This window comes from Balaenoptera physalus, assembly GCF_965194825.1.
Source record: "Balaenoptera physalus genome assembly, chromosome: 12".
Taxonomy (NCBI): domain Eukaryota; kingdom Metazoa; phylum Chordata; class Mammalia; order Artiodactyla; family Balaenopteridae; genus Balaenoptera; species Balaenoptera physalus.
Window position 1 is genome coordinate 18,345,498 of NC_138897.1, and position 23,089 is coordinate 18,368,586.

Below are 23,089 nucleotides of genomic sequence, written 5' to 3' on the forward strand. Positions count from 1 at the left end.
AGGGCTTCGGGAAGATGGTGACACTCACGCTGGGTTTGAAGAGAACTCTCAGAACTTCACCTCACATGTGAGAGAATTGAGAGCAGACCAGCCAGACGGAGGGGCACAGGCAAAGTAAGGGTCATGAAACAGCAGGGTACTCTGGGGAAACTAAGTTCAGTATTGCTACAGCAGCCATTGAAGCTAGAGCCAGGGGTCAGGTATTTGAAGAGCCCTAGATATCTCCTAAGGTGTTTGGGTTTTGCGCTATAATTAATGGGAAACCATTAAGCAGCAGTTAATGAGGGTGAAAGGTGATGAACTGGCTTCTGAAACTCTCAGAGGAATGAAAGACACGAACTGGAAGGGGAGGGAACGGAGACAGGAAGATGTTTACCGGAGAATATAATAATAATCCAAAGTAGAAAAAATTAAAGTCTGGACGTAGGTATTCTCTGTGGAAATGGAGAAGGGGAAAATCATTGGGAGGTGTTTAAGAGGTATAGTTTACAAGAACTGGTACCAACTACCAGTGGACACTGTTGGAAAGTAAGAAAGCCAGGATTATTCCTTGGTTTCTGGTTCGGGGTATTAGGCAGTTAATGGTACCCTCAGTGATGCCTTTTATGAGATATAAATATAAAAGGAGATGAGTTTTAGAAATAAATATGAGCTCACTTTGGACTTGGTATTTAGGTATCTATGGGACATTTGGGCAGGAGGACATATTAATCTGACACTCAGAACACAAGCCTAGGCTGGAGATACAGATTTGATAGTCTTTAACATGGATGTGGTACTTAAAACCAAAGAAAAGGGAAAGTCAATCACCCAGAGTGGAAACTATGAAAAGAGAAAATGAATGACAAAAAGCCATACTTTGGGCTGTATTTTAATATTCCTGCCAACTCTCAAATACCATATTTAGAAATAGTCTACTTAACATCCTATCAACGTATAACTAAAACTGAGTATTAAACACTAAACAGCAAAAAATATTTTAATTTACATTTTCTTCTCCCAGATTAAAAAAAATGTATACAAAGGTAAATTACTGGAAGACGTATTTCAGAAAACTATGAAATTCACACTTATTTTTCTTAAAACAGAAAACTGCATGGTAAGTAAACCGCGGTACTAGTCATTTATAATCACCCCAAATCTTCATAACAGTAAACTCATATTTTGTAGTAGCTAACATTCTGAAGTCAATCACAAGAGTAGTGGTAACAGTTTAAAACAAATGATTTAAAATTCACATAGATCTGTACTGTTTTTAGACTGTCAGTTATAAATTAAAGAATGAGAAAGGGAAATGGTGCAATGCAGAAAGTCTTATTCTAGTTTATGAATTATAAGGCCTCTGTCTCTCTGCTAAGAAAGTGCTTCTGATTTCTGAATATATAATGCCCTAAATTTTGTTCCTTAGAGCTTATCTTTACTTTAACGGGATGAATTTTCTATCTTTCAGTCAAAACAAATGTATAAACATTTTATGAACAGAGCCTCAGTAAATGGTAAAATTAATCGATCAATATTTAGTCTCAGACAAGACGTGCTTTTCAGCTCTAACTTAATATACTAGAAATGTTGACTTTGCTGTGTGAATCTATGTTAAGGTGTCGGTTTTATATTGGTGACTTCAAAAAGCTAGACAGAACAATACAAATTTCATTTTACATGTATGTAATAACTGTTTAGTAATGAGCACTAACTGTATTTACGGTCTTAACATCAGAGCAGTCCTAAATAATTTAAAGAACAAATTTTAAAAGAACATTTAACGAACAAATACGTACTGATTTTTCCCCTTAAGGGAGATAATCTCTTGCTCTAAATTTAGAATAACAAGTTTGCCTTCTAGACAATAAGATAGCCGGCAAATATCAGGCTTATGCTCGCTATGGTAAGCAATAAAGGTGGATGGTGACATCATCTCCCATTTCAAAAGAAAGTGAAAAGATGCCAAACTTCAACGAGTTGGAGACTATGAGGCAGTGTGGGGTGGTGCTCAAGCCCACACATCAGCTCTGGAGTCAGGCAGGACTCATTTTCAGTCCCATGAACATGACCTCCCCTGAGCTTGTTTCCTCATCTCTGTATCTGGACAAATACTAGAACACACTTCAAAGAAACGTTATTAGTGTCAAGAATGAAGTGGTTGGTACAAAGTAAGTTAACAATTGATAGTGCTTTCAAGTTATCTTACCTTTCTCTATTTTTTCTTTTTCCATAGCATTTCTCATCTTTTGTTTTTATAAATTAAATTTAAATGCTACAAAAAATACAACAAATAGAGTCAACACACCCATCCAAATCCATGTATCATCGTTGCATTTGTTGTGAGCAGTTGAATCTGTCCACTGTGCTGCTGATCTAGTACCAAGTTGTCTCTTTTTGACAATGTCAGTGGCTCCTGACTCTTTATCACTGTTATATGGTCAGTTTGTGCCCTTGCCATATTGAACAAGGGGTAGGACACTGTAGTATGACCCACAGGAGAATACAGTGACTTTCTTAAAGGGCTCCATACAGGTTTGTGAGTGAAACCCTTCCAATATTCTTTTCAACCTGATATTAAGGGAGGATGTTTTAAAATGCAACATTTAGGGGATGTACAGCTTCATCCTCACACAGGACGCCATCCTGTACCTCCGTGAAAACTGCATAAAGATAATTAACAAACTCACCTAAAAGGTCTACCTTAAAAAAACAGATTATGATTTATCTAAAATTTTTTCTATGTCTATCAGTTTTTAGTGAGATTTACTCCATTAACATAATTATCACTTCTTCATATTATAATGAAAATAACGTTATTTACAAATACTGACTATATATCTACATAAGCATTTAAATTGCAATACCAAAAATAAAAGTACACATACAAAAGCAAATGCACAGGTATAGAATAATATTCTTGTGACTCTAAAATGATAAATAATCTAGAAACAATCTTAACATCGTTCTTTTTACTTTCAAGAAAACACTACTATTGTTGTTAAAATAGATTTTAAATATACAGAGTATTGCAAAACCTGAAACAATTCCCTTGGAGGGGGGAATATATTTCCCATGCATACTATACAATATTTTTAAAAATTAGCAATAGGTTTTATTATTTTTCCTACATAAAACAGTATTAATCTGTGAAAGTGGCTAATATGGCTTTGATATGTAATTTAAGACATTTGGTTAAAGGAAAGAATCTGATAAACCTTAGGCTGGAATGCTAAGTACAACCGAGGGTGTGTGTTGACCAAGGCATACTGGCATTACTTTGTAGAGCCGATCAATAGATACTAGCTTTCAAAAGAGAGATTTAGAAAGAAGCTGCAGCATATTTTTTAAATGACAGGGTGAAGGTTTAAATTGTCTCAATCAAGACTCAATTTTTTTCTTCCCAGTTTTTCCAGCTGTTCTCTTCCAGTTAAGACTCTTCATTTCAAATAAATTTAATTAGTTCCAATTGATCATCGCCAACACTTACACAGCTTTATCCATGCTTCTTTACTTTTATACGGCAAACACTAACAAAGACTGCCAAGCTCAGATCCAAGTGTCGTTAAGACAATATTCATACCTCATTTGCTCTTACTCAAAAGAAAGATTTCAAATATGAAATTCTGCCTATAGCAAAAGCACTAAATTATACTTCATATTTTAATTGCTATCTTGGTCAGCTGTTGAATTCAGTTAATTGAAGAATTAAGCCCCAGATTACTACAAAAATTAAATTAATACAACTATGTATATTAGCCTAGCTATAGCATTCAAATAAGAATTCATTCAAAATACAAGCAAATATCTGTCATGATATAATTTCTATTTGTTTTGAGGTGAGATTATTAGAGGAATTCCTTTTAAACAGCCAGGGGAAAAATCAGATTTTTCAAAGTGAACGGCTAAATTGGCCAGTTTTCCCTTTTGTAGTACCTCTTGTGCTCTACAATGCTGGTTATCCCAAAATAAGATTATTTTGCTTGAAACAGGTTTCTCTCAATGCACCTACCATATTTTTCATAATGCAATTTATATAGGATTCTAGTCAATAAAAAGAAATATGGTTTTCTTCTAAACCGTCACAAAAATCTATACCACATCTTAATCAAGTCACACAATCTAAAGGTAACCTGAACGATCTACAGGCTGCAGCATGCTAGTTGCTCTGACAACATGTTAAGGAAGCCTTTTTCATTATTTAAATTCTTTGGATATTGAGCATTCTCCCTTCTAGTACTCATGGCATGAAATGAGTAAATCAACTGATACAAGCCATACATCACATACATTTAACTGAACTCTTACAGATTTAAAATATAGTTTATGTAGCATTAACTGACTCTCCAAACTAGATTTTTCATTTTTTCTTGATTTTTTTTAACAATAACGTAAGCACACAGTCATGTGCTATAATGCTGTCTCGTGACTTCGGCAGAGCATAATTCAAAATTTCAATGTACTGATTTAATAATACTTACTCGAGAGCTCAAAAATTCAGCTTTAATCTGGAATGCAAATTGAGCTATTCTACTACTGCAAAGGCAACTTCTTTCTATTATTTAAACCACGACTTTTTATAGACAAGAAAACCTTTAAAATTTAGAGGGAATAACAAAACATATCTATAGCATTATTTTTTAAAAAGCAGTGAAAACTGAATAAAGAAATAGTTTCTAAAAATCTGTAAATGAAATAATTTCCTCTAGTAGCTGCTGAAACAAGTTCCATAATTGTGAAGTACAAATGACTTTCAGCAAAGTTGGAAGTTTGCAAAATAATTTACATTTAAGGTGGATGATTTTTTTTTTTAAATCAATGAATTGATACATTAAAAAGTAAGAGCGGGCTTCCTTGGTGGCGCAGTGGTTGAGAATCTGCCTGCCGATGCAGGGGACACGGGTTCGAGCCCTGGTCTGGGAAGATCCCACATGCCGCAGAGCAACTAGGCCTGTGAGCCACAACTACTGAGCCTGCGTGTCTGGAGCCTGTGCTCCGCAACAAGAGGGGCCGCGATAGTGAGAGGCCCGTGCACCGCGATGAAGAGTGGCCCCCGCTTGCCGCAACTGGAGAAAGCCCTCGCACAGAAACGAGGACCCAACACAGCCAAAAATAAATAAATAATAATTATTTAAAAAAAAAAAAAAAAAAAAAGTAAGAGCGACCACCATCATCTCATTTTTGCTGAAAACCAGATGCTCCTCAAAGTAGTCAACCACTTATCTGCAGCAGTGGCACAAGTCTATAGGTTTTTAAATATAGGCTTTGTAAATTTTCAAGGGAGATCATAAGGCTCCCTCAACTTCTTCCCAGTGAAAGAAATTTAAGGGCAGTCAGGTGGTAACAGTAAAGAATCTGCTACACAGAGCTTTAAAAGGAAAAACGGAGAGAAAAAAGAATACAACTTCCCTTTGGTATTTTTTTTTCCCTCCTTTTAATTATTGTTAAAAATTTTACTGATATTTACTGGGCATGCTTCTTTTCAAATTATTGATTACTATTAAGTTAATGCTTCTTGCTTCACAATAGTTGTAGATTTATATGGTCAGATTTTACATTTCAACCATCTGCACCAAAAATAAGAGTTTATCATTCTTAATACCAATAAAAATATTTATACTAGGTTGTTTTAATCCTCTGTGCATTGAAAGAAATTGAGCTGAATGCATTTGGAGATCCAGTAATTGAAACTGCTTTAAGCCTATAAAAAGATAGGCTGAACATATGCAGTGTATGGCTTTCATAAATTTTACCTTATGCCTGATCATGTGATAAATAATACAGATAAGAATGTTCAATACCCAAACAATGTAAGTAATTTGAAACAGCAGCATTCATTTCTATAGTATAGGTACAAAGAGTATCTGTAAGTTTCCTCATGTAGCCTGTGTTGCATAAATTGCTATTACAACTTCGATATTTTCAGTTTACCCTACTACAATTGCAAAACTTTTCATAACACAATAAGTGTATTCCTCTACATGTTCCAAGGCTTTAGTAATGATCCTAGCCTCTGAATTAGAAGGTTCCCAGAAAATGAAATTCACAGCTAGCAGGTTCATTGTTACAGCAACAATGAGCAAACCTGGACCAAATAAACAGTCTGCTTCTTTCTACTTCAATATCAAAAAGGGCACTAAAGGGTATCAAAAACTAAACACTCCATCAGTGCAAGTTTCCATCCTTTCCATCAACATATTTAATCCCACTGTAAACGACCTAAAAGCATTTTCCAATACTGGACGTTAAAGATATCATGCTTACCAGTGGTGATGTCATCATCCACAAGGTCGTGCTCTTCCTCTTGGACTTTGGCTTCTGGCCCCGAGGCGTCAGGAGCAGTGGTAATAGTCTGCATGGCTTCTGCTGAGACCCCAGCTAAAACAAATGGGAAGCACAAGGGTTAGTTTTTAAAAACTAAAAGAAAGGTGGGGCTTCCCTGGTGGTGCAGTGGTTGAGAATCCTCCTGCCAATGCAGGGGACATGGGTTCAAGCCTTGGTCCAGGAAGATCCCACATGCCGCGGAGCAACTAAGCCCGTGCGCCACAACTACTGAGCCTGCGCTCTAGAGCCCGCGAGCCACAACTGCTGAAGTCCGCGCCTGGAGCCTGTGCTCCGCAACAGAAGCCACAGCAATGAGAAGCCCCGTGCACCGCAGTGAAGAGTAGCCCCTGCTCACCGCAACTAGAGAAAGCCCCCTCGCAGCAACGAAGACCCAACGCAGCCAAAAATAAATAAATAAAATAAATACATTTATAAAAAAAAAAAAAAGGTGGACCAAAACGCTTAAACCGTTTAATTTACTTACTGGATGCAAATGCAATATGTTAAAAAAAAATACAATATATTCACCAAAATTAGGAAGAAACAGAAATTAATGAACAAAATATTCATGTGTGCTCTATTGCTTTATACATATATATGTACACGGATGCAAACTATACTGACTTTTAGCTAAGATCTGGGAACAGAAAAATGATGAAGCAAATTACAGTTTTACTTGATTCCTTTCAATGTTTTTGCTACCGTTACTTTAGCAAATTTAGACATAATTATGCTAAAAAGAGGGAGGAAAAAAACCTAGAAAGTGAAGGACTATTTTAAAAGTTTACTTCTCTTTAATATCAGCTTGCTTCTAATTTGGGGGTTGGGAAGAAGGATGATGACAGAAGAGGGATTTGTGTTTGATTCTGTGTAAAAGACCTGAAATGCGTTGCCCCAAGAGCATAATATCTCTCTGTCTCTGAAGGAATTAGATATGAGGTCAGATAATTATGGAACTGAAAGAACCTAACTGAAAGCAGACAGGTGAACTAGATCAGGGCACCAAAAACTTCCATTCTGTAAACCACCTGAGAATTTGAAAGTTCATACAAAGGTCTTTTCCTTACTTACCTATTTTCCCATCCTTGATGATACATAGGTCCCCCACCAACAAACCCCCCCCCCCCCCGGCTATCTGAAAGTAGAGCACTGCTGTGAAACCTTTTGTAAGCCAGAATGACATAAAGCAAAGAAGCAATCACCTTAGGACACATCTTCCTAACAAATGCACAGAATTCAAGACAAAGCACAGATGCTCACAGACACAATTCAAACCAATGGCAGCTTGATGCTGACACGCTGAGCGCAGTTCCCAGGGAAGGAGCTTGGTGGTGCCACTCTAAGCCGCTCTTGGTGTGCCTGACTCTGTAACAGCTCACTGCTAAACAAACGCTGAGTGCTATTATTGCCTTTTGTCTTTTTTCATAAAAGCGAAAATACTCTTTAGCTATCTTTCAATTAGCAAAAACAGGTGCTAACGACCATCTTTCATACAAGTGAAGGGTTGTAAAGCAAACTTTCAAAAAGAGGAGAATGCCTATATTTTGTTGTCAATTTGCTTCTAATTTGGCAATGGATAGGAGGGGGTGTCCAGTATTTTACAGATGGTTACCAAGAGGTATTGCTCAATCATGGTATATAAAAAATCTCACCCATTGGAAGTTACTCCAGTTGAACCTTTTAATCAAATCTTCTTAATAAGTACTTCGATAACTGCACATATAAAATCCAACACAATATTTTTAAAACCAGAAGCTACAAATATTCCAGGACTTCTTTTCTTCCAAGATGCATTAACTGAATTTCTATATGAAATTCAACCTTGCTGCCTCAGGTTTATGAAAGGCACCAAGAGGAAGAATCTTAGTCATTAACCACCATGAATGATCCAGAAGTAGACCTACCACTAGGCAGTTCCAAGGCCTAACAATTTAAATTTGGGGAGGAGAACGTCATTTTAGTGCAACCACTTTATTCAGTATTGCTCCAACAAAAGAATGAACAGTGCTAAATCAATGGACCCCAATAACAAAAAATGACAAAGGCCATCCCTTTACAGCATCATTTTTGTTGTTAGGTTTTCAAGATAAAATTTTAAAATAAAGGAGGGGAATTACTAGAAAAATAATATTATGTTAATTATTTGATAAAAGATGGCTATCAGTAAAATAATCACAAAGAAGGTAAACGCCACATTTCTACACACTTACTGCTTAAGCACAAAATCAAAGATCAAACTCAAAAATCAAAGATGTTTCAGATTATTAAACCAAAATATAAATCTCTGAAATCTTTCAGTCTCATTCCATGCTTAACACTTGATAATTCTGAAAATGATCAGAAAAACAGGGAAATGATATTAAGGAACAGTTTAGATGGCAACAATCATTTATTATTAGTATTTTGCTTTCCTGTAAAACTAAGGGATTCTATGAAAATAAAGCTAGTATTTATGTGTAACAAGTTTATAAATCCATTTAAATTTATCTCATTTAATCAGAGAGGTCAAGTACTTGCTTGGCATAACACAGCTACTAAATTCAAGAACCAGTATTGATGTGTAGATCTTCCAATTTCAACCCCAATATCCTTTTACCACTAAGTCCTTCCAGGGACTGAGTTGCTCAGGGCAGGATAGGAGGCATGACAGTATATCAGAACACAAGCATGAGAAGTCATGGAATCACATGATATTGAATATAATTACTGTGAAGTCCTCCATGGTGTTCTTGGGCTATACTAGACAACTGTTCAACTGAGGGCATTCAGTATTTTGGAACAGCTTAAGAAGCAAACGTGTATATCTCAAAGTAACCAAGGTTGAAAGACCAAGAAGTATCTATGCTGAAACTGGTTCTTTGATCGATGCTTTCCAAAACAAAGTAAGGGTTATAAAATCCTATATCTCTTGGCAGAAAAAAAGAAAATAGAGTTGACCCTTGAACAACGCAGGGGTTAGGGGCACCAAACCTCTGTGTAGTCAAAAATCTGGGTGTAACTTATAGCTGGCCCTCCGTATCCATGGATACAACCAACCACAGATCATGTAGTACTGTAGTATTTACTACTGAAAAAAATCCACATGTAAGTGAACCCACTCAGTTCAAACCCATGTTGTTCAAGGGTCAACTGTACAAACAACAACAAAAAATAAAACTACAGATCAATATCTCTCATGAATATAGTCTCAAAAATCCTTAACAAAATATAAGTATTACATTGATTTTTGAATCAGTGTAATACAATCCTTACATTAATTCAAAAAATCAATCAATGTAATCCAAAATATTAAGAGGCTAAAGAAAAAAAATCATATGAGCATGTCAATAACTTGATAAAATTTGACATCAATTCATGATTAAAAAAAAACTCTCAGAAAAATACAAATAGAAAAGAGAGAGGAACTTGTTCAAGTTAATAAGAGCACCTACTAAAAATCTGCAGCTAACATTATACTTAACAGTGAAAGGCTGAATGCTTTCCTCCTATGATCAAGAATGAAGCAAAGATGTCCACAATGCCACTCTTATTTAACATATATACAATGAAATATTACTCAGCCATAAAAAGAAACAAAATTGAGTTATTTGTAGTGAGGTGGATGGACCTAGAGTCTGTCATACAGAGTGAAGTCAGTCAGAAAGAGAAAAACAAATACCATATGCTAACACATATATATGGAATCTTAAAAAAAAAAATCGTTCTGATGAACCTAGGGGCAGGACAGGAAAAAAGACGCAGATGTAGAGAATGGACTTGAGGACACAGGGAGCGGGGGAGAGTAAGCTGGGACAAAGTGAGAGAGTAGCACTGACATATATACACTACCAAATGTAAAACAGATAGCTAGCGGGAAGCAGCTGCATAGCACAGGGAGATCAGCTCGGTGCTCTGTGACCACCTAGAGGAGTGGGATAGGGAGGGTGGCAGGGAGGTGCAAGAGGGAAGGGATATGGAGATATATGTATACATATAGCACTTCATTATACAGCAGAAACTAACACAACATTGTAAAGCAATTATACTCCAATAAAGATGTAAAAAAAAACAAACAAAAAAACCCACAGCATTGGAAATTTCTAGCCAGTGCAATAAAGCAAGAAAAGAAAACACATACAGTTTGGAATGGATGAGGTAATCCTACTCAATGAAAAAATAACTGTCTATGTGGAAAATCTAAAGGAGTCCACAAAAAATAAGCGAAATAATAAGTGAGTACAGCAAGGCTGCAAAATACAAGAAAAAAATTTTTAATTATATTCCTATATGCTAACAATGAATACGTGGACATCTAAACTTAAAAGAAAAATACTAGTAACACTGGTTCAAAAAAGACTGAAATACTTAGATGTAAATACAAAAAAAAAAAATAGATGAAACCTACAAAACACTGATGAAACATCAAAGATCTAAATAAATGAAATGGAGAGACATACCATGTTCATAGGTTGAAAGATTCTACATTGTAATGATGTCAATTTTCTGTGTACAGGTTTAATGTAATTCCTATCAAAATCCCAGCACGATTTTTTGTACATATAGCCAAATATTTCTAAAATTATATGGAAAGACAAAGGAACTAGAATAGCTAAAAGAATCTTTGAAAAAAAAATAAGGTAGGAAAAATCACTCTGCCCCATTTCAAGACTTATCATTTAAAGTTATTAAAACTATTTGGTTTTAGGTTAAGGGAACAGAATAGAAAACCAGAAAAAGACAAACACAAATATGTCCTATGTTATTTGACAGAGGTGCAAAAAGCAAATCAATGGAGGAAAGATAGCCTTTTCAACAAATGGGCTGCTACAACTGGATATCCACACACAAAAAGTATGAACTTTGAACTAAGGCTCACACCTTATTTAAAAATCAACTCAAAATGAATCATGGACTTAAATGTAGAACATAAAACTATAAAACTTTAAAAAAAAAAAAAAAAGTAGGAGAAAATCTTTGGTACCTGAGGCCAGACTTGACAACAAAAGTACAATCCATAAAAGGAAAAACTGGTAAAGTGGACTTCACTAAAATTAAGAACTTTTGCTCTATAAATGACCCTATTATGAGGTTAAAAAGACAACCCACAGACTTAAGAGAAAAGATGCACAAATCACATACCCAACAAGGGACTAGTACCTAGACTATATAAAGCACTCTCAGCACTCTACAGTAAACAGTCTGGTGGTTCCTCAGAAGGTTAAGCATAGAGCTATCCTGGGACCCAGCAATTCCACTGCCAGGGAATGAAAACATATGTCCACACAAAGACTTGTACAGGAATGTTCACAGCAGCATTACCCATAAAAGCCAGAGTGTATAAACAATCTGAATGTCCACAGACTGATGAATAAATGTATAAATATATCACAATTTACTGATGAATCGATAATCGGGATAAAGTCATACAATGGGATATTAATCAGCAATACAAGGAAATGAAGCACGAAGTAAAAGAAACCAGCCACAAAACAGCACATGTTGTATGACTCCATCTAGTTATACTAATGAGTCTATAGTTTCTTTTTGGTGTGATGAAAATGTTCTGAAATTGATGGTGGTGATAGCTGCACAACTCAGAATATGCTAAAAGCCACTGGATTGTACAGTTGTAAGTATGAATTTAATGGCACATGAATTATATCTCAAAGAAGCTGTTTTTAAAAAGTATGCTTTTCTACCATTCCAGATCGACCAAGAAATCCATACCACTTCTGTGTCCTCTTTTGGTATCGTTTCTGCCGTGTAGCTGAAGAAAACAGGGAGGCAAGGGCCACATAGAACACTTATGCAATAAGAAAACAAATTCACCCTGAATGTTTTTCTTGTGTCAGGAAGGAGTAATGTTCCCTTTTTAATTTAAAAAAGTAAACTATATTCTTGATTTTGACCATACTTGTAACTCATTCTGTTAGTTCTTACAGTCAAATTTTCTGGGTTATTTTGTTACAAATCAATACAAAAAGATTGATTTGGTTACTTCAAAATTCTATATATTTCCATTTTTAAGGATCAGCTAAATATCTTAACTTGAAGTCAAACTGGGCATTGGCATGATAACAAAATATCTAAGATTCCAACCTTTGTTGGAAGATATAAAGGTAAGACATACTGAGAATGGAAAGACCAAATTACTACAATTAAATACAAATGGCACAGATCATTTAAAGCTAATTTTAATAAGTTTGTTTTAAGGAAATGATAGAAGATTTCCTTTTGAACTTTTGGACCATAAAGTTATGGTAAAAGATGAGCAAAACCCATTATTTAACCCTTCTAAGCATGGTAATCATTACCTGCCAAAAAAAAAAGAAACATTTTTAAAAATTCCCAGCCATAACCTCCATATTTCTAATCTCCACAGTATTTAGTTACATGCTACATTACTATCTTATGATAATAGGCAGACATAATAGACAGCAGACATTCTGCATAAGGCAAAACTATAGGATACAAATCAAATCAGTGATTGCCGGAAGACTGACTACAAAATGATCTAAGCAAATATTTTAGAATAATGAAAATAATCTATATTTTAATCATGGGAGTGGAAATATGACTATCTACATTTGTTTAAAATTCACAGAACTGTATACTAAAAAGAGTGAATTTTACTACATATAAATTACACTCAATAAACCTAACTTAAAAAAAAAGATACAATAGAAGGTACTACATCACTGTCACTAAAAAGAATTGAGGTTATGCCAGAATACAATGCTATTTGCAATGAAACACAAAGACCAGAAAAAAAAATGTATTACTTTCTTCCTGGTATTAAACTTTTTGAAACGTAGAAGTCACTTCATCACTCTCCACTATCAGTAAGATGATGAAATATTCCTGAGAAATATTAGGACACCGACATGGTGGCTTCAGTTTCTTGCATATTGATAATCAAGATTATAAGCACTGTCAATTAAATATATGGCAGTACTTTGTTATTTTCTTATGTATTTGATGTAAGTGATCTTATCTGTCAAACTATGCCATAAAATCTAAGACATTTATTTTCTGAATATCCACAAAATACTTGGCAGTAAAGAACATCTCATAAAGATTCAATAAATACATCGTGAATAGAACTCAATACCTTCAATCCCATGACACAAATTATGCTATTTAAATATACTATAAAATAATACTGATTCAATAAATACATTGTGAATAGAACTCAATACCTTCAATCCCGTGACACAAATTATGCTATTTTATACTATAAAATAATAGTAAGTGTGCTTTGGTGAAAGACATACAATAAAAAGGTACAACAAAGAGACACAATAAAAAAAAAGATACAAAGAAGTAATGGGAAAATGTGAGGTAGTTAAAAAACCAAATCCAGATTCACAAAATAAAAAAAATGAGCACACATTGTGCCAGAGAATAGGTATAAATGGGTTCTACACTGTGAATCAGAAGGAGAACAAGGAAAAAATGGAATGGAGGAGAAAACTGTTATCAGTAAGTCTGGACACAGCAGAGAAAGGAAGGAGGCTTGGCTGTGGCAGCAGCAGAAGTAAGAAACAGAGGACAGGGAAGAGAATGATGAGATCTTCATGCCATCTAGATTTCTAAATACTTAGACCACTATTCATTGTGAGAGATGTATATAGACAACTGGCCCATTTGTATGCAATATTTTTAATCACTTTAGAAAAACATTTTTTAATGTAAATATGGAAATACAGTTTTCAAAATCAATGAGATAAAACTGCACTTGCCTCTTCCCACCTGTAAAATCAGGTACATTATTATAAGATTTATCTTTCAAAAGCTTGTAAATTATTGGGTTTCCGTTGTTATGGAAAAATCCCAATGAAATTTTTGGCCAACCCAATACCTTTATAAACATTTTTTTCCTATTGGCTAATAATATCTGAGTAATGATTAATAATGTGAACTCATAAGACTTCAGTGTCATGTGATTAACTTAACAATCAAAGACTAAATACTAAATTTTAATAGAATAACATTTAAAACACAGCACTTTAACCAGTACTTCACTATAAAACCATTTAAATTCATTATTATTTTATTGAAGATTAGAGGGAAGTGTTAAACAATATTCTTAGGACTCAGAAAGAAAAATGTATACCAGAATATTTATAAATATTAACAAACATTATATTTCTCATTCCCATTAAAATATAGATTTCCACTGAGATTGAAAAATGGATCTAAAAAAATAGCAGGTATTTTTATTTCATCAGTTTTTCCCAACTGTGGTTTTCCAGTGGTCCACTTAAAGTACATGAGGCAAGAATCTGATACATACATTTACTTTGAATAAAGTAAAATTTCACAATAAGGAAGGGAGGGGGTGCATATCTAGAATTTATTTTCAGGCAGCAGGCTTGAATTTATTGGAAGCAGATCTCCTCATTGACTGACCACACCGCTCCGCATTCCCCACAATCCTTATGACAGACAGACGGCCTGCCTCGCATTAATTCACTTCACACCACGTCTATCGATCCGCAGCCAGTTCCCTAGTCTCTCTGCACACATTGCCTGTCTGGCTGCCTACATCCACATCAGCACATACACACAAAGGCCAGAGAAAGATAACCTTTTGCTTTCCATTAAAGACACAGTATCCACTTTTCCTTCCCCAATGACATCAAAAATATAAAATATAACATTATAGACATCCCAGAGAAAAGCCTTCGTATAAGAAATGGTGAAGGTATTTATCCCTAAATCTAAATAGAGATCATTTCAATTTATCAAAAACAAGTTAGTTTATTAAAGGCCACAGAGCAATGAGAGAAATGAAAAATATAGTTAAAAATAAACAAAATATCTTCAAGGCTGAATATGAATACAATAGTCATTTGGTAACGTAAGTTTTGATAGTTATTTTTAATGAGATGAAATACATTTTTCCTAGTTAGCATTTTCTTTTTTTTTTTTTAAGAAAACTGCTCTCACATGAAATGCAATTATAAACAATTCTGAAAGCAACAGAGGAAACACACTTACTGAAAAATACACAAGGAACAGAAAACATAATTAGGAAGTATACTATAGCAACAGAATATTAATGTAAGGGGATAAAGCTTTATTATTCCTCTTTCCCAACAAGAACTTGAAAATGATCCAAGGTAAAAATCACACCTAATACTTTTAATTCATTGCATGTACTTTTTCAAAGATTTCTGTTTGATTTGCAGGCTATGAGCTGACTCAACAGCAATTTTGGTTTCAGAAGACACAATAAAACGAAGATTTATTGTTCAGCCTACAACATGTTGAGAAACAAAGGCAAATCTGTCTTGACACACAACTGTACTAAAGCATAAACTTAAAATAATGACCTCTGGCTGATTGAGAAACCCAAAGTATATATCTCAAAACTGGGGAAAGTATATCCTCCTGGATAAGAAAGTACCTTTGAAACCATTTATGGCTTTTGTTGTTGCTGCTAGGATTACCCAGACAGAGGTTATACCACCAAGCGGTAACAAAAAAGGTGTACTAAATAAATCAGCATGTTGTTCTTTATAATCACAGTAACTTGCTTTAGAAATCAAAGAAAAGTAAACTGATAAAAGCTGCTAAAGCTAAGCATAGCTTTGAAATAGGGAATGAAGATTTGGGCTGGGCCTGAAAGATGGGAGAGATCTGAATAAGAAAGAGGTTGGCACTGCCAATCTGAGGAAAGCAAAGCCACAAATATGAAGAAAATGGGTAACCGTGCCAAGTTCCCTCATTATCTTCAACACCCAGGTTACTACATACCAAGCCCGTGCCAGGAACTAGCTGTACCAGGTGCTAGTGACACAAAGTGAAGGAGACACCCTTACCTCCCAAGAAGCTCACATGTGAGGTGAGGTCATGGGGACTCATTAACAAAATATAAGCAAGATAAATAATTTGATTTGTGTTTTAGAAAGATCTCTCCTGAAACAACATGAAGAATGATTTGGAAGGACTCAAAAACAGACATAGCAACAAGGCCAGTGCAAAACTTTCTACTTTCTAAAGTAGCAAACCTTACTATTTGGAGCCCTTACGAGTTCCCTAGAAGTGCCAGGAGGAAAATGGAGTCCTCCAAACTCCCCAACTTTACCTTTTTATCCCTAGGAGTGTGTGCACAAGCACACTGTATGCAAGTTTTCATTTGAAGAAAGGATACCACCTTGTCTCAATGTTTGAAAACCAATTATCTAGATTAAAAAAAAATAAAGACGGTATAAATGGGGAGAAAAATCAAGAGTTTTTTTGGGGGGGGTGGCATTGAACATAGGGAAGGACAAGGAAGGAAGAGTCTTTGACTTTTTTTTGGAATGATGGTTGTGCTAGGTAAAGGGGATAAAAATGAAAAGGGGAAAACTCAAGGACTTTAGAGAAACTTAGAGCTTTGTGGAAAATATAGATTTTTTAAGTGAAAATACAGTGAGCATCTGAAGAAAAATCAATTAAGTCCGCTTGGGATGGGGTGAGGAAGAGAGCACATGTCAAAAAGAACCTCATGGAAAGGAAATATTTGAGTTGCAGCTTAAAGTATGTATGAGAATTTACCATGGAATGACAAAAAGTGAAAATTCCAGGAAGACAGGACAATATGCTAAAGGATCCTGATGTAGCTACAGAAGTGGGTAGCAAAAGCATACGAGGTGTGTGGAGAGGCAAAAATGAGGCTAAAAGGTCAGTTACGGTGAGAGCCCTAAAGGCAATGAGAAACAGGGTGCTAACAGAAAATATGAAGCGGGAAGGGAATATGTTTTTATTCTTTAAGGCTCCAGCATGGTACATGGAGAGAACAGGGCAACAGGTGGTAAATATAACCACAAGACTGCCAGAGTTGGTGGCCGTGCAATGACAGTAAACAAGAACTTTAAGACTTGAGATTTTAGGACAAGCAAGGGTAACCCTATAACTTCTCTTTCTCATCATCAGCGCAGTCCAGAAATTTAGTTTGTATAGAGCCAGAAGTAGCTGTTTGAAGACAATTATGAAGGCAGAGAGTTTGATCTATACTTGCAGACAGTCCCAAAAAGGCAACCAGTGAAAAGCAATAACTTCTGGCAACTCAGCCAAGCTGCCTTGTATCCTCATATGCAACTCAATGAAAACAAGACGTGAGACAGTGGTACATTAGCTACTAAATTCAATAATGGATACAAGTCGTATAGCTTAGTGCAGCACCTAGGATATAATAAGTGCTCAATAAACAGCTTTATTAATATCATTAATACTATTACCATTGCTTTATTATTACTAATTTTGGCTTATTTTATTAAATTATGTTTTTCTCTAGAAGTACTTACTACCTTCAGTATTCAACATTCGACCTTTTCTTCTATTTCATGAACTCATTTAGTTGTCTTTTTTTAAACTTTTATTAAGCACTGCTTCACTCCTTTTAGAACTACATTGGCAGACATCTTAGGACATCTGTTTATATATAAGCCACTTGCAGTCAAAAACAGAATATTTACATTTCAAAGAACAAATTTATCTTATGATTACTTCTGTTACTGCCAATCCTGCACACATGCGCGCGCGCGCACACACACACATAAGTAGGAAAGCTTTTGACCTCTTAATCTCTTAACACACAATGAATAATTGATTTGAAATAAAGACACAGGACTCTTGTTTTAATACTATCCTAGTAGATGACACGTTTAATTGGTAGCAATATTCTGTAAGATCACACAAAAGGCATTTGTGATATTCCAATAATTTCTCACAGTATTAACTTAGATAAATATTGTGATATGCTCTGACTTCATTATTTGAGAATATTAAGTTCTTCTATAGATAACAAGAAAAACATTTGGATGGATGAAACCCATTAAGAAGTGTTAAGTATAGACAGTAAATAAACAAGGGCTTGTGAGACTAAAGGCAAAACTCGTAAGCTGTGTTAAGTATGGATAGTAAGTTAAGATATGCTAGAAGATATGCTATATGTTAAAAAGGATGAAACACGCAAGAATGCTACTTATAAACAAACAAATGGAAAGACCAAGTCATAATATAAATGGAAAGCTGTAACACTTCTGGAAGTAAACATCTGCATGACTTTGGGCTTGCCAATGAGTTTTTAGATGACTAAAAGCATGAGTCATGAAAGATATAACTGATAAACTGGACTTTATCAAAATTTAAAACTTTTGTTCTGTAAATGATGTTGTTAACAAGATAAAGACAAGCCAAAGACTGAAGAAAAATATTTGAAAAGATTACATATCTATTAAAGGACCTGTATATATGAAGAACTCTAAAGACCCAACGATAAGAAAACAAGCAACCTAAAAGAAAAAGAAACTTGGACAAAAGACCTAAACAGACATTTCACCAAAGAGGATATATGGATTGCAAATAATCATGTGAAAACAAGCTCAACATCACTAGTCATTAGGGAAATGCAAATTAAAATCACAATGAGACATCACTACGCATGTCTTCGAATGACCAAAATTTTCAAAAAAATTTTTAATTAAAAAAAAAAAAGCCTGACTATATCATGCTGGTAAGGATACAGACCAACAAGAAATACCATTCACTGCTAGCAGGAATGTAAAATTTTGCAGCTATTTTGGAAAACAGTTTGGCAGGGTTTTTTTTATAACTACACTCACATTTACCAAATGACCGCGCAATTCCACAATGAAGATCCCGTGTGCTGCAACTAAGACCCAACGCAGCCAAAAATAAAAAATAAATAAATTTTTATAAAGTAAAAAATTTTTTTAAATAAATTTTAAAAAATAAATAAATAAAAGGTCTATTCCTCAGTTAAGTGCCTGCCAAGAGCTTGGTGCTGGGTCATTTGGGAACAAAAAATAAGGTCCTGGACCTTAGCCCGAAGGACATCAAAATGCAGTACTTATTACATATATGTATTTTTATGAAGACTGTGTTACTTCATTATCATAATGACACACAAATCATGTCTCAAAATGTAATTATATATTCATTCATGGAATATAAAGAAAGAAGTAAAATGCTAGACCTCAAAGAAAACTAAGTAAGCAGGTGCATGAAGTATGTTTACTTCAGCCTGGAAACATGATAAAATGGCATCAAACTGCTGAAGATATAAACATCCATGCGCTGTAATGAGCATAATGCCTCTATAGATGCACATCATTATTCTACTACATTACACTGATTAAATCTCACAATTCATTTTAAAGACTATTCATATCTAGCCAATGATTTAGAGGAGGATGGAAAGTTGAATTAACTAAGAGCACCAATCATTGCCTCTGGCAGAGCTTTTAAAGAATTAACTTGCAAACAAAGTTATAAAAAGAATGAAAAATGAGTCAGATGAGTACTAAGATAGCAAAGAAACTACAATGTGCGGAGAATGTAAACTTTCGTTATTTAATTAATCCCACCAAAAACAAAATTTTAAATATGTTTTTAAATTAAGCAGCCACTCTTAGATTAGAAGTCACATTTTTTTCCCCTAGTCTGGCAGCAGGCGGGGGGCGGGGGACGAGGGGGCGGGGCACGCGCTGGGGCTGGGAAAGAACCAGGAAAGGAATTACAGAATCACTAAAACAAAAAAAAACTATCATTAAGGAAACTTGAGAAGATTAACAAAGTAGATCAACCACTCTTGCAGAGAATGCCGACAATAAAGAACTGTGCTTTCAAGAGGCTGAATGAATGATTCCAATCCACCTGGTGTCACGAGAATCTAGGCGATCTAATTCTGCAACCACTCCAACCTCACCACTAATTTCGCCTGGAGTGTTCCACAGCACATCATTAAAATGTTTAATTCTTTCAGCATAAATAGGTATATATCCACAGGTTACCAGGCAGGTTCACACATTCTTTTCAAATGCTCCTTACTTACAATAATAACTGTGACGAAAATAAAAGAGAAGCCAATATATAAAAATATAAAATGTTTGGTATGTACCAAGCACTTTTCTAAGAAGTGCTTTATATATTAATGCTTCATTAAATGTTATATGAAACATATGTACAACTATATTATAAATATCTGCATGTTTTCTGCTCTTTTATGACTTCCACAGCACCTAAAATAGTGCCAGCAATACTATAATAATTTTTTGAGTATTTGTAATGAGTATTAAAAAAAAAATCACAGCTCTGATGAATAAAGAAGTAGAACCAAAATATTTGACAGAAAGAACACAAATATGTGACCTCAATTAAATTTAATTAAGATATTGTCACTCTGTTCCCTTTATCCTTCTTATTTACTTATGCTGCATAAAAAGAAATTCTCAATTTATATAAAATTAAAATGAGTTCATAGAGTTCAAACTGCTCCAACCTTTTAAAAAGTTTTAATACTGCGTTCTGAATACATTCTTTGACATTAGCCCCTGTCATTTCCACATACTGTGATTATCTTCCAGCTGTTGACATGTCATTGCCCTTGGCTACACTGGGCATTCCCATAGTTCTAAACTCTCTCTATAATAGCTCTTACCACCCTGTTTTATTGCTCATTTGGTTACCTGCCTTCCTAAAAGAGACAATAAGCTCCATGAAGACAGGGACCATGACTACCTCGGGCATCATTATATTCCCCAGGGCCCACAGCTATGTTTAGCACTAAATAAATAGTTACTGAATGAGGAAGGGAATGAAAGAGGGAGAAAAGATAAAAAATATGCTGTGATATATAGATTGAGGAGGACATTTACTTCAAGTTGTTTTTTAATCTTTTATTATTTAAATATGCAGAGCGTTCATAAAAGAAGTTTTAGCATATGCCCAATGTATCATATCTATTTTATATACTCTTATTAAGAGTCTAAAAGTCTATCATAGACATTATATAATGTATATATTAAGAAAACTGTTTTTCCTGGGAATTCGCTGGAGGTCCAATGGTTAGGACTCTGTTCTGAGCTTTCACTGCCAAAGACCCGGGTTCAATCACTGGTCGGGAAACTAAGATGCCGCAAGTCGCGGAGCAGAAAAAAAAAAAAAAAAAGAAAGAAAGAAAACCGTTTTTCTTAAAAGAAACAGGTGCAAAAGAAAATATACTAGGTAATTTAATTTTATATAAACACCATTGAAAAATATTATCTACTCAACTGCTGTATCAACCCCAATCATGTAAGCATATGCATATAACCTTATAAATGTAACTGAAGAGAAGGAAACAAATTTACTGTTTTTAATTACTATAGCCCAGGGTTTCTTAACTTCATCACTACTGATACCTTGCATTGGATAAGTCACTACTTGGCAGTATCACACCCTCCCCCTTGTTGGGACAAACAAAAATGTCTCCAAGTGTTGCCAAATGTAGGGGTGGGAGTGTGCAAAATGTAGGGGTGGGAGTGTGCAAAATTGTTCTGGGTTAGGAAGCACTGCTCTAGTCTAATGAGTCTCAGAGTTCTTAGTCAAAACCTCCAACTCAGGTGAAGTGAGATATATTTCATCCAAAGAGATCCTATCAACATCAACTCGCCCTGCCCCCGCCGTATAATCACTATTACTGATAGAAATGTGTTGTTCCACCCCAAGGCTGATTGAGACACTTTCTCCATATAGTCATTATTATCTAGTTATTATGATTAAATTTTCTATTATAAAAATAAAATAAAATCATTATATCTTTTTAAAATAAAATGCTTTTAACCAAAGAAATATTTTAGTCTTTAATCCATTAATAAACCATCAATCATCACATAATAGATTATAGGAACACTTCCAAAATTAGTGTATATTTAGCTAGGAGATACATATGTATGTAATAAAACGGGTGGCAAAGTATACTTTAAAAGAAATACAAGACACATATACGAAAAGATGATAAACTCATTCTTAACAATAAAAATACAAAATAAGACAACACTGACATTTCATTTCTCATCTATCAGAGTTACAACATTCCAAAAGCATGACAGTATACTCTTTTGGAAATGATGTAGAGAAACAGGCCTTCAAATACATCATCGTTGAGAATGCAAAATGGTACAACCCCTATGGCAAAGAACTTGGCAATATCTAACAAAAGATTAGACATACATTTATCCTTGGACTCAGCAATCTCACCTCTTGGAATGTAGCCAAGATACACTATCAAAAAATGAAAAGACATATGCACAAATCTATTTACTGCAGCCCTGTCCATAAGATCAAAAATCTGGAAACAACCCAAATACCCATCAATAGGAAACTTGTTGAATAAAACATGGTCCACCCACAAAATGGAACACCACACAACCAATTAAAAAAAATGAGGAGCACACAAAACGGGGAGCATTTCACACAATACGTTTAAAGCCCACACTCTGCGAGCACTCTACTAGGTACAAGCTACTCTGAAGCTCTATTAAGAACACAGTCATCTGCTGGAGAAGTAGAATATATTTCACAGGTAGCCATACAGAATGGTAAGGGTTATATAGAAACTAAAAGTCGTTCCGCATGGTAACAAAACTTAGGAATTCTGTTTATCAAGGTAAAGCTTGTAACTCTGCCCTGTACCATTGTGTGTGTTGGTGGTGGTGACGGGGGACATGGAGGAGGGGAACCACTGGCTAGAGCAAGAGGCTTTTGGGGAACAGACAGTTAACTAGTTTTCGATGACGAATGTCAGAATACAAATGAAGAGCATGAGGGTTTCAATGCACAAGAAACGTTTTTTCAAACACACACACACAGATTTAAACTGCCTAAAGAAATTATTTAATTCTTTTTAATGTTTTATAGTTTGGAACTCTGATTAAGATTTCACATAGAAGTTTACTATCAAAAAAAAAGGTTTAAAAAAACACAATTTGTTCATTCTTCTCCTTTCACATAAACAGAAACTGTGAAATACATA

At 34.8% G+C, this 23,089-nt stretch overlaps 1 protein-coding gene across 6 annotated transcripts in view; it reads right to left on the reverse strand.

The window, feature by feature from the left end:
* WDR7 (WD repeat domain 7) overlaps window positions 1–23,089 on the reverse strand; it is a 366,979-nt gene that overhangs the window by 199,667 nt on the left and 144,223 nt on the right. For all 6 annotated transcript variants that reach the window (XM_082416400.1, XM_082416401.1, XM_082416402.1 and 3 more), the window contains one exon: window positions 6,244–6,357. In XM_082416400.1, coding sequence (XP_082272526.1) covers window positions 6,244–6,357 — 114 coding nt within the window. The remainder of the gene's footprint in view (window positions 1–6,243; window positions 6,358–23,089) is intronic.